General features: G+C 42.3%; 1 protein-coding gene across 2 annotated transcripts in view; it reads right to left on the bottom strand.

Moving 5' to 3' along the window:
* Positions 1–14,996, bottom strand: part of LOC133424380 (transcription initiation factor TFIID subunit 2-like) — a 42,391-nt gene that overhangs the window by 6,849 nt on the left and 20,546 nt on the right. For both annotated transcript variants that reach the window (XM_061714941.1, XM_061714951.1), the window contains exons 18-24: positions 14,487–14,627; positions 13,821–13,931; positions 13,477–13,670; positions 12,396–12,535; positions 10,313–10,382; positions 9,425–9,534; positions 853–1,082 (exon numbers count right to left, since the gene is read on the bottom strand). In XM_061714941.1, coding sequence (XP_061570925.1) covers positions 853–1,082; positions 9,425–9,534; positions 10,313–10,382; positions 12,396–12,535; positions 13,477–13,670; positions 13,821–13,931; positions 14,487–14,627 — 996 coding nt within the window. The remainder of the gene's footprint in view (positions 1–852; positions 1,083–9,424; positions 9,535–10,312; positions 10,383–12,395; positions 12,536–13,476; positions 13,671–13,820; positions 13,932–14,486; positions 14,628–14,996) is intronic.

Below are 14,996 nucleotides of genomic sequence, written 5' to 3'. Positions count from 1 at the left end.
GCTTACAGCTTAAGATTAAGATTCCCAGAATATTCAATTTTTTTGAGATAAGATTAGAGTTTTCTTAAGCTGTAAACCATGATCAGCAATATTCAAATAATAAAAGGCTTGCAATATTTCAGTTGATTTGTAATGAATCCAGAATGTATGACATTTTTGTTTTTTTAAATTGCATTACAGAAAATCACAATATTCTAATTTTCTGAGACAGTCCTGTAATTACAACAAATCTCTTTCCTTGAATGAATGGGAACAGAAAGAAGACTAAGCTTATTTTATCTGTCCCTTTTTCCTAAGAAATTACATTTCAATGAATGTAATAAAAACAATTTAAAAAAAAATACAAATGACCCAATTTAAAAAGAAACACTTTCCAATAAACGTAATAAAAAAATAAATAAAAAAAAACTACAACAAAGTTATAAAATAACACAAAATAGCTGTCGTCAAACACAGATAGTCGTATTCTTTTTTGATTCAAAGAAAAGAAATATGACAATGTTGCTAAAAAGAGAGGAAAAAAAGAAAACCCACCTAACTTAACACTTATCATGATATTTCTTCATCAAACTGGCTTTTATTATTCTTAATGATATGATGATGAAGCTTAATGAAGCAGAGACGACCACATCATCTGCAAAAAGCAGAGGTGGAGTCCTCGGGCCACCACACCCGACTCCCTCCGTCACTTCAAATGAAACTTACTGATATTTTAACGAGAGCACGGGTGTTCGGCTCTTCTATGACTCTGTACTGAGATGTTCAGGCTTTACCAACCAAAGCACACACTACACAATACATGTTCCCTGCTGTTTCTGCTGTTGCAGTGGTAATAATGAAGTGAGCACTTACAGTGGTGAAGCTCATGCCCACACCGTGGATGCCGATACTGGCAGGGGAGTCCATGATGGCACCGATTCCAAGCTCAGGCTTGATGGTGGGGTTTAGGACAGCTTTCTTCTCCTTCAGGTTGAGCACCAAGCCCAACTCTGGCAGTGGGAGGCACGAGGGCCGAGTGAGGCCGAATAATGTGTAGTAGAGATTTACAGCATTGCAGCGCAGTCGCCAGTCATGGCAGGTACCTGTACCAGGCAAAAGAACGGGTAGTTTTAGGAGACAGCTGAGCAAGGGGTTTGTTGGGGGCTTGTTGGTGGCTGGTTGGGGCTTGTTGGGGGCTTGTTGGTGGCTGAGCAAGGGGTTTGTTGGGGGCTTGTTGGTGGCTGGTTGGGGCTTGTTGGGGACTGAGCTTGTTGGTGGCTGGTTGGGGGCTTGTTGGTGGCTGGTTGGGGCTGGTTGGGGGCTTGTTGGGGGCTAGTTGGGGTTTTTTTGGGGGCTTGTTGGTGGCTGGTTGGTGGCTGGTTAGGGGCTTGTTGGGGGCTGGGCAAGGGGTTTGTTGGGGGCTTGTTGGTGGCTGGTTGGGGGCTTGTTGGTGGCTTGTTGGGGCTGGTTGGGGCTGGTTGGTGGCTGGTTGGGGCTGGTTGGTGGCTGGGCAAGGGCTTTGTTGGGGGCTAGTTGGTGGCTGGTTGGGGGCTGGTTGGTAGCTGTTTGGGGGTTGGTTGGGGACTGGTTAGGGGCTTGTTGGGGGCTGGTTAGGGGCTTGTTGGTGGCTTGTTGGGGGCTGGTTGGGGGCTTGTTGGTGGCTGGTTAGGGGCTTGTTGGGGGCTGGGCAAGGGGTTTGTTGGGGGCTTGTTGGTGGCTGGTTGGGGGCTTGTTGGTGGCTTGTTGGGGCTGGTTGGGGCTGGTTGGTGGCTGGTTGGGGCTGGTTGGTGGCTGGGCAAGGGCTTTGTTGGGGGCTAGTTGGTGGCTGGTTGGGGGCTGGTTGGTAGCTGTTTGGGGGTTGGTTGGGGACTGGTTAGGGGCTTGTTGGGGGCTGGTTAGGGGCTTGTTGGTGGCTTGTTGGGGGCTGGTTGGGGGCTTGTTGGTGGCTGGTTGGTGGCTGGTTGGTAGCTGTTTGGGGGCTGGTTGAGGACTGGTTAGGGGCTTGTTGGTGGCTGGTTGGGGGCTGGTTAGTGGCTGAGCAAGGGGTTTGTTGGGGGCTTGTTGGTGGCTGGTTGGGGGCTTGTTGGTGGCTGGTTGGGGCTGGTTGGGGGCTGGTTGGGGGCTTGTTGGTGGCTGGTTGGGGCTGGTTGGGGCTGGTTGGTGGCTGGTTGGGGCTGGTTGGGGCTGGTTGGTGGCTGGGCAAGGGGTTTGTTGGGGGCTAGTTGGTGGCTGGTTGGGGGCTGGTTGGTAGCTGTTTGAGGGTTGGTTGGGGACTGGTTAGGGGCTTGTTGGTGGCTGGTTGGGGGCCGAGCAAGGGGTGTGTTGGGGGCTTGTTGGGGGCTAGTTGGGGGCTAGTTGGGGGCTTGTTGGTGGCTGGTTAGGGGCTTGTTGGTGGCTTGTTGGTGGCTTGTTGGTGGCTTTTTGGTGGCTTGTTGGTGGCTTGTTAGGGGCTGGTTGGTGGCTGGTTGGTAGCTGTTTGGGGGCTGGTTGAGGACTGGTTAGGGGCTTGTTGGTGGCTGGTTGGGGGCTGGTTGGTGGCTGGTTGGTAGCTGTTTGGGGGCTGGTTGAGGACTGGTTAGGGGCTTGTTGGTGGCTTGTTGGGGGCTAGTTGGGGGCTTGTTGGTGGCTGGTTGGGGGCTTGTTGGGGACTGGTTGGTGGCTTGTTGGTGGCTTGTTGGTGGCTTGTTGGTGGCTGGTTGGTGGCTGGTTGGTAGCTGTTTGGGGGCTGGTTGAGGACTGGTTAGGGGCTTGCTGGTGGCTGGTTGGGGGCTGGTTAGTGGCTGAGCAAGGGGTTTGTTGGGGGCTTGTTGGTGGCTGGTTGGGGGCTGGTTTGGGGCTTGTTGGGGACTGAGCGAGGGGCTTGTTGGTTGCTTGTTGGGGACTGAGCGAGGGGCTTTTTGGTGGCTTGTTGGTGGCTGGTTGGGGATTGAGCGAGCTGCTTGTTGGTAGCTGGTTGGGGGCGTGTTGGGGGCTTGTTGGGGACTGAGCGAGGGGCTGGTTGGGGACTGAGCGAGGGGCTGGTTGGGGACTGAGCGAGGGGCTGGTTGGGGACTGAGCGAGGGGCTTGTTGGGGACTGAGCGAGGGCCTCTGCAGGAGTCCATGTGCTCCAGTTACTGTAAAAGGACATGTATCAGCAGTATTTTCAGCCACATGGACAGACTATCAGCTTCCAGCCTTCAGACAGCGCGGCTACACAAACCTTTTCTGGTTTTTCTTTGAGGGTACAAGCCAGAATTCACTGTGAAGTAAATGCTCTCCAACCACACATACTTGATAATCCCAACACGGGAAAATAGGAGACGATGTGATCTCTGTCACACATGGACTGAGCATCATTAGAAGAGTTATCTGGATGTGGAAGGAATTGAACCCAAAATTTTGCTGAGCAAACAACCCAAAGGCTCGGCGCAGAGCCACAGGGACGTAGGTTGTGGCTTTAGAATTAGGTTCAAATAAACGCCTTACAACAATGCATTTGTGTTCTTCTCAGTGCGACCTTCAGCGAGTGAAACCTCATCCTGGGGGCCTGTGCGTTTTCTCCACATAGGGGTTGTGGAGTAGAATAACCAGCACATTAAGACGGTATTTAAGGTTTCCTCTCTGGTCATGTGGACTGGCAGCCCTGTCTAGTGGCCAGCTACCCCCACTATTCTGGAAATTCACTGGATATAGTCATCAAAAACACATTCCTGCTTTTAAATCAATGAGTGAAATAACACGTTGCAGCAAGAACCCCGAGCTGGTCGGGAAACTGAAACTGGGAACGTATACTTGTGTTTGGCTTCCAAGGCGGGGGGTATTTGGACTGGCCCACTACAAGTTTAATGCCTGGCTAAGTAGTTGAAGGCATATAGGACCTCCTGGAAGAAAAAGAAATAATAAAAACCCGAGGACACAATAGAGGAGTTTAATGCATACGAAGCACTTCCCCTGACTCATCCAGTAATGACTCGGAGAGAACAAAAGCTTATTGACTTTAAGACAACCAGCGAACCTGCCGTCACTCCCACCAGGATGGAAACAGCTGGCCACGCTCCCATGTGTCGTGCTGTTCTGACTACATGCGGTTTGCAAGCAGACCCACAGAGATGACTGGACAACTTTGAGCAAGAGACAATCTAAACGTGCTGTTTAGAAAGTGCTGCAGGAGTCCGTGTTTCCATTCAACCGTGTAACTCTCCACATCCCCTCTTGCAACACTTCCAACTATAAAAACTAAAAGCATAGCATAAGACGACTGCGATTGGCGCCACCGCTGTTGAGTAGTGTTCCAGCACAACTACATCATATCAATTAGGCAAAAAACAGCTGGAAACTAGATTCCGATGACTTCACACTGACCTTCAGACATGCAAAATGTGCAAAAAGCATTCCCATGACACTTTTGTGATAAACTGGATTATCAAATAGCCTGAAAAACCAACTCCTGAAGGTGTAAAAACGATGTAGTGATATTTGGAACCTTTTTCTTTAGAGTCGTTTCCATTACAGGATATGTTTTTGATATTTGGATTTTGCTCAAATCTGCGGGTGACGGAAACATATAGCAGTGTCGTTGGAGTAGTATTGTTGGAGCAGTAGCCTATAGTTTGAGTGGTATTGTTGGCTCAGTATGGTTGGAGCAGTATTGGTTGACCAGTATTGAATTAAATTCAATTCAATTTTAGTTATACAGCATCTATTACAACAATAGTTGTCTCCAGGATCTTTCCAGAGAGACAACTTTTGTTGTATTAGACGCTATATAAATAAAATTGAATTGAATTGAACTTTTACACCTTGTTTTTTACACTTTGGATTGTGGAGCATCGATAATGTGCGATATCATCATCTGACATGCAGTGGTGATCTGAACATGTAGTAACGTACAAAAAGAGCGTGTAAATAAACACGCACAGAATGACCCAGATCAGGTGGACAAACCCTCTGTGTCCACATGCGTCTGCAACGTAGCGCATAAATTAATCCAGTCTTCACTTTAGAGTTGTGTCACCTGAGAGCTGGGAAACCTCCGTTTGCTCTGGAGCGTCTGGGCTGACGAGGCCTGAGGAATGTGCTAACGTGATTGCTGTGTTTGCACAGCAGAGCCGTGAGGACAAGGGGGCGTGGAGCTCCGTGAAGACCCTCGTGGCCGGTACTGATCCTGGGGAGGACTTTATTTTAGGATGCTAGTGCTAAAACTCTTGTTGACGTGAACGCCAACCCAGGAAGTAAGTGGGGGTTCAATTTTGTTTTGCACAAATTCTACCAACAGCAACTAAACAAGTCAGAAGGTAAATTAATTCCTGCAAAGTCGAGCAGATTTTACTGGAACCTACTTTTGACAACCAAATGAGCCGGGCATATTTCAGAAAACACACTCCTGTAATCCAACATCTCACAGGGAATGAATGTCTAGCTATATGTGAGTGAGGCAGGACTAACTAGAGTCCAGCTCCACAGGTACGGCAAGTGTTCAGTTCAGCAGTCTCAGTTCTACTGTCAGGAAAAGAAATGTTGTGAATGAACTGTACTTTCTTGGTTGTGCTCCATACAGAAGGGATGGGGTGTGGCTGGACAGTCAGGTTTATAGATGGATCCAACACGGAGAGCCAGAGAAATGTCCCAAAGCTACTGATCGTGATCACACTTGAGCGAGTGGCTAACCAATTTTATTAATATTTGCTAGGGAAACTGGTTGGATAAAAACTCAACTTTAGGGGCAAAGTCAGCAGCGTCAAAAGAGACGTGAACAGCATCACATCCATTTACAGGTTCATCAGGATAAAACTAGGGATGGGAATAGGTAAGACTTTTACAATTACAATTCCATTTTTGATTCTATTTAACGATTCTTTATCAATTCTCATTTGGAAAAAAAGGAAATTAAAAGGTCGATTAGCGCCACCAATATAAAAATGTATTATTAATAAAATAATATTCTTCAGTAGAAATTAACAAAATACAACATACATTCTGTGGCAATTCCACGAGAATGTCCATTATTTTCTAATAGAAATTAAAATTCTCCTTTTTAAAAGGTTATATGTGCTGACTAGGGGTGGGCAAAAATATCGATATGGCAATATATCGCGATACTTTTCCAGCCGATTCAATATCGATATTAGAAATTTGAATATCGATTTTTTTTCCCCCCAATTTTATTATTATTTTTTTTTATATTTTTTATCCCCGATTTTTTTCCCATTATATCACCCAGTGCTCCTACCTAAGTGACAGTCCTGGGCATTGCCACTCTCTACCAACCCTGGGAGGGCCCTGCACTGAGCTCAGGTTTTATTTCACGTATTATTTCATTTTATAATTTATTTTTTATATAACACTATTGCCTGTCCTTAAAAAATGAAAAATAACGGACAGAGGTTTATTTATTTATGGATTTATATCTATACTGACTGATCACTGTGCCTGTCCTTGGTTTTAGTTCCATCTTTCTTGTGTTTATTATCATTTGCCACATAATTAAAGCAACCTCATACTAAATTTAATGTTAATTTCATATGATGTAAATAATATGAAAAACATATACAAATATGTTGTAACTTTAGCTTGTTTAGTTATAATAAAACATTGTTTTGACTCAGTTTGTCCCATGAATTGTCACTATAATCTGATGAACGTGCAACTCGGATTTTAAGATCCATCACTATCATCTGATGTACATATATACAACTTGGATTTTAAGATGTGTAATGCATTTTTAAATTTTTCGGTGAACTATGTAGAATATCATCACATTTTATTAAACAGACTGAAGCACCTGGTCGGCCTCTCTGGTACTGTTCTTAAATGGTTCACGTCCTACCTCACTGATCGTAGTTTCTTCGTAAGTATGGATACATGTTCCTCAGGAATCTATAAGATAAGGTGTGGGGTTCCCCAAGGGTCAATTTTAGGTCCAACTCTTTTTAACCTTTACATGCTTCCCTTGGGGACGTCATCAGGAGACACGGCATCAGCTTCCATAGTTACGCTGACGATACGCAACTGTACATCGCTGTGTCTCCTGATGACACTGCGACAACTGATGCCCTTTTTAACTGTATTTTAGACATCAAGTCATGGAAGGCAGCAAACTTCCTACAGCTCAACCAGGGCAAAACAGAGGTTTTACTCATCGGTCCTGAAGGCCAGAGAGAGAAACTTTTACCAAAGTTACAGGATTTTAAACCCTCCAAATCGGTTAAAAATCTGGGCGTGATTTTTGACTCTGAGCTCACTTTTATTCCACATATTAAAAACATAACAAAGATCGGTTTTTACCATCTTAAGAATATAGCCAGAGTCCGCCCGTTTCTCTCTCAGGCTAGTACGGAGGTGCTAATGCATGCTTTTATCTCATATCGTTTAGATTATTGTAACGCCCTGCTCTCTGGTCTTCCCAAAAAGAACATGCACAACCTACAATTATTACAGAACTCAGCCGCACGCGTGCTGACGAGGACCAGAGGGCGGGAGCACATTACACCTGTTTTAAAATCGCTGCATTGGCTCCCCGTGCGCTTCAGGGTTGATTTTAAGGTTCTTTTACTAGTTTTTAAGTGTCTTAATGGTCTTGGGCCTTCTTATTTGTCTGCACTACTTTTACCCTATCGACCCTCGCGGACCCTGAGGTCCTCCGGTGCTGGCCTTTTAACCATACCAAAAGTTAGAACCAGGACACACGGGGAGGCGGCATTCAGTTTTTATGGTCCCCGATTGTGGAACAGCCTCCCGGAGAACCTCAGGGCCGCAGAGACTGTTGATGTTTTTAAAAAGAGGCTCAAGACCCATCTCTTTAATCAGGCTTTTAACTGACTCATTTAACTTTTTTACATTTCTTATGCTCACCCTTATTTTTATTGGATCTTACTGCTCTGTTTTATATTTGGTTTATTCTTTTTTTTTATCATAATTTATTTTCATTGTTTTATCTTAATGTTTTATCTAAATATTTTAGTCGTTATTTATGGTCTATTTTATACATTCTACTGTCTTATTCCTTTAGTTTTTAATGTCTTGCTTTTTAGACATACTTTTAGGATTTTACGTTATGTTGTACTTTTTAAACACTGGATGGTGGTGGAGCTCTGCACCACGGCTTTACCGCTGTGGTGTGGACTCCTCTATCTGTCCGGGCCGGGATGGTCTCTGTGGGCCCCCCCCCTTGTAGCTGCGGGCTATGAGACCTCCTGGCGTGGACGGCTCCCTGATACTGTTTCCTCACCTGGATCCTCTGTGCCTAGCCATGTTTGCACCGTGTGTCTGCTTGTGTCTGTCTGTGTGTGTGCGGGCATTAATACATTTTATGTTTATGTTTTATGAAAAGCACTTTGTGTTACATTTTTTGTATGAAAGGTGCTTTACAAATAAAGTTTGATTTGATTTGATATAATAATCGGGATATCGCATAATCGGGATATCGCAATGTGTATCGTATCGTGGCTCAAGTATCGTGATGCGTATCGTATCGTGAGGTCCTTCCCAATACCCACCCCTAGAGCTGACTACTCAAAAATGTCAGCCAGTCAAAAAATACAATCAAGTGAAATATAATCAAACTGGGCACTTTACAAATCTGCAACCCTAACCCTTTGAGGAAATATCCACTTGGAAAGTATTGCAAGGTGCCCTGTTGTCTCTTTATAATGTTGAAATACAATTGCAAGAATAAAGTCAAATTTTTGTGAATAAAGTCAAAATTTCGAGAATAAAGTCAGAATTTCGAGAATAAAGTTGAAATACATTTGGACTTTTTTCTCGAAATTGTACTTCGACATTAATCTCAACATTTCGACTATTTTCTCGACATTTCAACTTTTTTCTCGAAGTGCATAATGAAAAAAAAATCTTCCTCCTCTAAAATATTATTTTTATTTTTCTCCTGCCTGGCCCTAATACTCTTACGTAGTTTTCCTTTTTTCCAAATGAGAATCGATAAAGATTTGAATCGTTAAACAGAATCGAAAATGGAATTGGAAAGATCTCATCAATTCCCATCCCTACTATTGACTGCTGGCTTGTGTGCACGACAACATCATTGGATTCCGATGAACTGAAACACTGGGAACCAGTTCTGAACAAGAACTGGTTCTTGATTGACACCCCTACCTTAAACACAACACAAGTGACTCTCCTATTGTTTTTCCCAAAAATTTCTAAATGAATTACCTGTTGAATTTAATTCAACAGGGTATTTCATAATGACATCAACCAGCTTAAAAACAAAGATATAACAAAACGAATAAAAAAGTCCCATGTTTATTCTCGCTGTGTCAGCGCAAAAAAAATATCAAGGATTCCTGACTCCATAAAGGCTGGTAAACTGCAGTTTTATGACTTTTTAGCAAAAAATATCTAATCACAGATTCCAGATTGCAGTTCAGTCATGCAATTATTACCACGTCATAAGTTAGTAACTAATTAGTAACTCATGATAGTTAAATTTGTGTGTCTGTGTCTCACCTGAGTTCATAAGTTTCCAGAGCTGATCAACCAGAGCCTCGTTGCACAGAGACGAGTCCGCTGTCTTAGTGAACGGAGGATTCTTGCAGAGAATACCCAAGATCTTATGTCTGGTTGGATGAAAGGGATGAAAACACAAATGTTGACGGTCGACAATAAAGACTACGGAGTATTAGGGCCAGGCAGGAAAAAATACAAATAATATTTTAGAGGATGATGATTTTTTTTTTCATTATGCACTTTGAGAAAAAAGTCAAAATGTTGAGAAAAAAGTTGAAATGTTGAGATTAATGTTGAAGTACAATTTCAAGAATAAAGTCAAAATTTTGTGAATAAAGTTGAAATGTCGAGAAAAAAGTCGAAATGTCGAGAAAAAAAGTTGAAATGTTGAGATTAATGTTAAAATACAATTTCAAGAATAAAGTCAAAATTTCGTGAATAAAGTTGAAATGTCGAGAGAAAAAAATTGAAATGTCAGGAATAATGTTGAAATACAATTTCGAGAAAAAAGTTAAAATGTTTAAATACAATTTCGAAAAAAAAGTTAAAATGTTGAAAATAATGTTGAAATACAATTTCAAGAATAAAGTCAAAATTTCGTGAACAAAGTTGAAATGTTGAGAAAAAGGGCGAAATTTCGACTTTATTCTCGAAATCGATTTCAACATTAATCTCGACATTTCAATTTTTGTCTCGACATTGACTTTTTTCTCGAAGTGCACAATAAAAAAAAAATCTTCCCCTCTCAAATATTTTTTCTCCTGCGTGGCACTAATACTCTTCCGTAAAGGACACATGAGGTGAGCAATCCTCTTTTCTTTAAGTCAGAGTTTTGTGATAATGTCTAAAAATGAATGAATGCGTTGTGATAAGGGCGCGGTAGCTGACCTGACGTAGTGAGATGGGTCGTTCTCCACCATCTTGAGAAGCCACTGCAGCTCTGCTGAGCTTCTTTCAACTGCAGCAAAACAAGAGAGGACAAACTCAACATCTGCCATGAAGGCTCATCACACCACGGAAACATTTTGGCACCCCAGTTTTGACCTGGTTACACCGTACCTAGGAGATATACGTCACATCTCCAAAATCAGTATCTGCAGATCCCGGTATTTCCGATCACCGATCACAGCGTGAAATCCATAAATTCTTCAATATTGTTGTCTCATGTACACAACACATTGTATTATTAGGTATAAAAATGAGGAAATGAGAAAGTATCATGAATTGACCGCTATTTTATTGCAGGCTGAGGCAAAGTGCAATATTTCTCCCTCTAGAGACTCTTATGGTGCTTTTCCACTAGAACCTACTCAGCTCGACTCGACTCAGTTTTGCACTTTCCCACTAGGGGTCTAAAATGCCGAGTAGATACTTTTTCTGTAACTATTCTGCCGAGGTTCTAAGCTGCTGAGTCGGCTGTATCTGACATCATCACACTACAGGCCACCGATTGGTCGGGGGGTTGGAGTCAGACGTCTGAGTCAGGAGGAGGAAATCAGAGAAAGAGACTCTGACGGATTCTTGTTCATTTTATTCAACCAATGGCAGCAAAAGTCTGTTTCATGATCCAACTCTGAGGGTCAGATGTTCATAAACCTGGTGTCTGAGGAGAGAATTAAAAAGGGATCTAGACGGAGATAAGGAACGACCAGATCTACCAGGAGCTCTGTCTCTTCATAGCTGCTCACGGCTCCAGCTGACTTTTCAGCAGCGCCGAGACAAACTAAAAAAAATTAAAAAGTGTAGCCGCTTGAAGCTTCTCTCACTCTCATTTTTTAACAAATCTTCCTTTAGATACAGACTCAAATACGTCACAGCAGCTTCACTCCAACCTCCTACTTCTGCTCCAGGTGCTGATTGTTATGGAAAAGAAACCAGGCTGAGTTGAGATGAGCTGAGTAGGTGCTGGTGGAAAAGTGCCTTAAGAGACAACTCGGCTTACAAAGAGTAAGTGTAGCTACTATCTTCAGCTTCCCTGTGGCAATAATTATGTACAACACGTGCACCAACACACACAACAGCAGACATGTCACTCTATTAGAGTTGATACAAGCTGTAAACTATAAACCTTAGTTTTCTTGTGGAAAAAGGAAATAAATCTTAAAATAAAAATGAATTATGAAAGCTTTGTGAATTATGAAAGTGTTTAATAGTGTTTAAACGGTGTTGAAAAAAATTTATTTTCCGATTCTAAATCTATTCTCATTAATTCCTAAAAATCGACTTTTGGTATTTTTTTGTTTATGCCCAAAAAAGGAATGTTTTTTTTGGACACGAGCAAAACTAGTGCCATGTTTTTGCCTTTAAATATGTTTAAAAGTATGAAAACATGAAAGTCTTCAGTTATAATTGCATAAATTGTCTATATTTCATTACTTTATATACTGTCTTGGGGTTATATTTGCATAAAATGCTAAAAACCAAATTCTCAAAAATTAAAAACCGAAACAGACCGAAAATGGAAAAAATTTAAACAGAATGTGGGAAAAAATAAAACCGATTTAATACGGTTTCCTCCCTGGATCTGTTTGGTAATTCTGACCCACGATGTTTCTGAAAGCAGTTCTATCAGCATTCTGGGAGCTGATTGGTCCTTACAGCATCATTAGCTGCAATACTTGCTGTTGAATCTCAATATGATACTAGTATTAATATGTTGCAGAACTACAGTCATAATTCATGCAACAGCTCTAAAAACAGTTTTAATAACACTGACCCAAATCAATATCGAATCAAATCAAATCCTAATAATCGATTCTGAATCTTAAGAATGGGAATAGAATGGATTCTTCTCATTTGAATGGATCCCCAGCCCTGGTGTTTAACCAGCAGCTTCTGACTGATAGAGCAGCGCTCCACTCACCTGTGATGCAGGAGATTCACCACTCCTGATCAGAGCCAACCACCAGTTAGATTAATGGAGCAAATACTGAGAGCAGGGGAATACTAACAGAATCAGACATGTAAATACCTCTAGTGTAGTCCACCAGAGCCTCCAGCGCAGCAACACGCACATCTACAAAGTGTCCGTACTCAGCATAAGAGCGGAAGAGCGACGGGTCGCTGGGAATATGGCCGTTCTTCTGGAGCTGACGGATACCCTTCAGGCAGCTAGAGGAGGAGACAAGGAACAAGGAGATGGGGAACAAGGAAAATTATGATTGGTATTTTACGTTCAGAGCTGGGATAGGCTCCAGCAGACCCCCGTGACCCTGCAAGGGATTAAACGGGTATAGAGGATGGATGGATTTTACATTCAAAGTAGTGGTGGGACTCGATTAAAACAACAATCTAATTAATTAGAGGCTTTGTAATTAATTAATCGCATATAAATATTTGACACGAGAAGCAACATTTTTCAATTTAAATGGATTTTGGTATATGACTGAATCATTGAATTGACACATAAATGAGCTTAAACAACTAAAGTGGGTTTATTTTGATAACTGACAGCCTGTCCTAACTGCATGTGAGCGTCCGACTATCGCATCGCACTGCGTGACATCGGACGCTCTCTGTCCACACTGAAAGCGTTATGGGCCCCCACGTTATTTTGTCATGCTAGCCAATCAGAATCCTGGAAAAAACCATCAACAAATGACACGAGTAACTTCCAATTACTTCCAAGATGAACGAGAGTCTTTGGTTTGGAGTGACAGAGAAGTGGAGTTACTTTTAAGTGTGACTTTAGAATATAAAACAAGTAAAATACAAGAAAATATTGACGGTGGCCAAACAAATTGTAAACACAAGTCTCACTCATGACGCTGGTGACGTTTCTGTCTCATAATGTGACGTTCTGAAGCCTAAATGTCCTTTTCCCTCTGTTTACAAGCAAACGTGAAGACGGAGGTTTTGAAAATCTCCACTTTAACCAGAGTTTTCAGAAATGATGGTTTTTGGTGACTTTGAGCTCCGTATTTGTGTAAACGTACGGCCAAAACGCATGAAAACACCACCGTTTTTGCTACGTGGAAGCAGGGCCTAAATCTGATGTAGGTTTTTCTAACTTGCTGAAGCGGTTCCAGCAGAAACACCTGTTCCCTCCGTACCTAACAGTGATGGTGTTCCTGAAGCTGGGCAGCAGCTTCTCCATGTTCAGGAAGCGCGTGAGCTCCTCCAGGATGAGACGGACGTCAACGTTTAAATTGTCCACGGTCCGCACTTCGTTGCTGATGCTGATGGCTGGAGTCAGAGAGTTGGTCAGCGCTTCGATCAGCTCTGCACGGTAGTAGTTATCTGAGAACTGCAATCACACAGAGAAGGAGAGAAGAGAAGTGATCAATATTAATGTCACTTCCTCCCACTGGCTTATGTGGGGCTTTATTGGGTTTGGAAGTAACAATAATAGCAATGGTAGTAGTAGTATTCCATCATAGTGTGCGGATGTCTTTACTTTGTTTTTCCTGTTGTCATTATACTTGATCAGGTCAAGTATAAAGTTGAGAACATCTTTGGGACAGAGGTTCTGCACATCCCGGAGTAATGCCATGGCAACCGGCATCGTCTGGCATGAAAAACACAGGCACACATTGTGGTACATTCGCTAAAAGAAGAACTGAAGAGCAGAATTTTGCAATGAACAGTGTTTTTCTAGAGTTTTCTGGAGATGCAATGCAAAAACTCAAAATCTTAACAAGAATATTTGTCTTATTTCTTGTTAAAATGTCTCATTTTTAGTCAAAAAAATCTCATTACACTTAAAACAAGACTCATTACCAGAAAAATAACTTGTTATTTGAAAATTTTCACCTGTTTCAAGTAGATTTTCACTTGAAATAAGTAGAAAAATCTGCCAGTGGAACAAGATTTATCTTCTTATTACAAGCAAAAAATCTTCATTCATTGGCAGATTTTTTCTACTTATTTTATGTGAAAATTTACTTGAAACAGGTAAAAATTGTCAAATAAGAAGTTATTTTTCTGGAAATGAGTCTTGTTTTAAGTGTAATGAGATTTTTTGACTAAAAATGAGACATTTTAACTAGAAATAAGACAAATATTCTTGTTAAGATTTGGAGTTTTTGCAGTGTGGCTCTAAGAAAGGGCCATGTCTCGGTACCTTCTGCAGGAAGTAGCTCTGGAAGTTGATGAAGTTGTTGGTCTTGACAATGTTGGGGCAGCTCTTGCAGCAGAACATTCTGGTGAACAGGGACTTCATGGCCGGCGGGCCCTGCCAGGTACTCACCATGGCATTGGCTATCTGTTGACACGAGAGCAGAGGAACTGCAGTTAAACCGGGGAAGCGAGGCCACGGAGGCGTTGGAGGTATTGGAGGCTCCAGAGCGTCAATTTGAAGTTGAAAAATCTGAACTTTATGCAAATGAGCAGCGGCGACGCCGAGGCAGCATCCAATCACAGACCGGGATTCCCGAAGCAAGAACCCTCAATGCAGATTGTACTTTCATGTAGACACAAACTTACACTCATTCACATGCGTACATGAGCAGAGCTGTGCACTAACACACTTATTTAATCAGGAATTAATATATTTCATCCAGCAAACTGACATTTTTGCTGATTTGACTGCCATTCTACCTGAAATCTGAATGTGAAACAATAACTGATGGTT

The sequence above is a fragment of the Cololabis saira genome, chromosome 3 (assembly GCF_033807715.1).
Source record: "Cololabis saira isolate AMF1-May2022 chromosome 3, fColSai1.1, whole genome shotgun sequence".
NCBI classification, from domain to species: domain Eukaryota; kingdom Metazoa; phylum Chordata; class Actinopteri; order Beloniformes; family Belonidae; genus Cololabis; species Cololabis saira.
The sequence above is the reverse complement of the archived record's forward strand: the minus strand, read 5'-3'. Positions and strand labels throughout refer to the sequence as shown.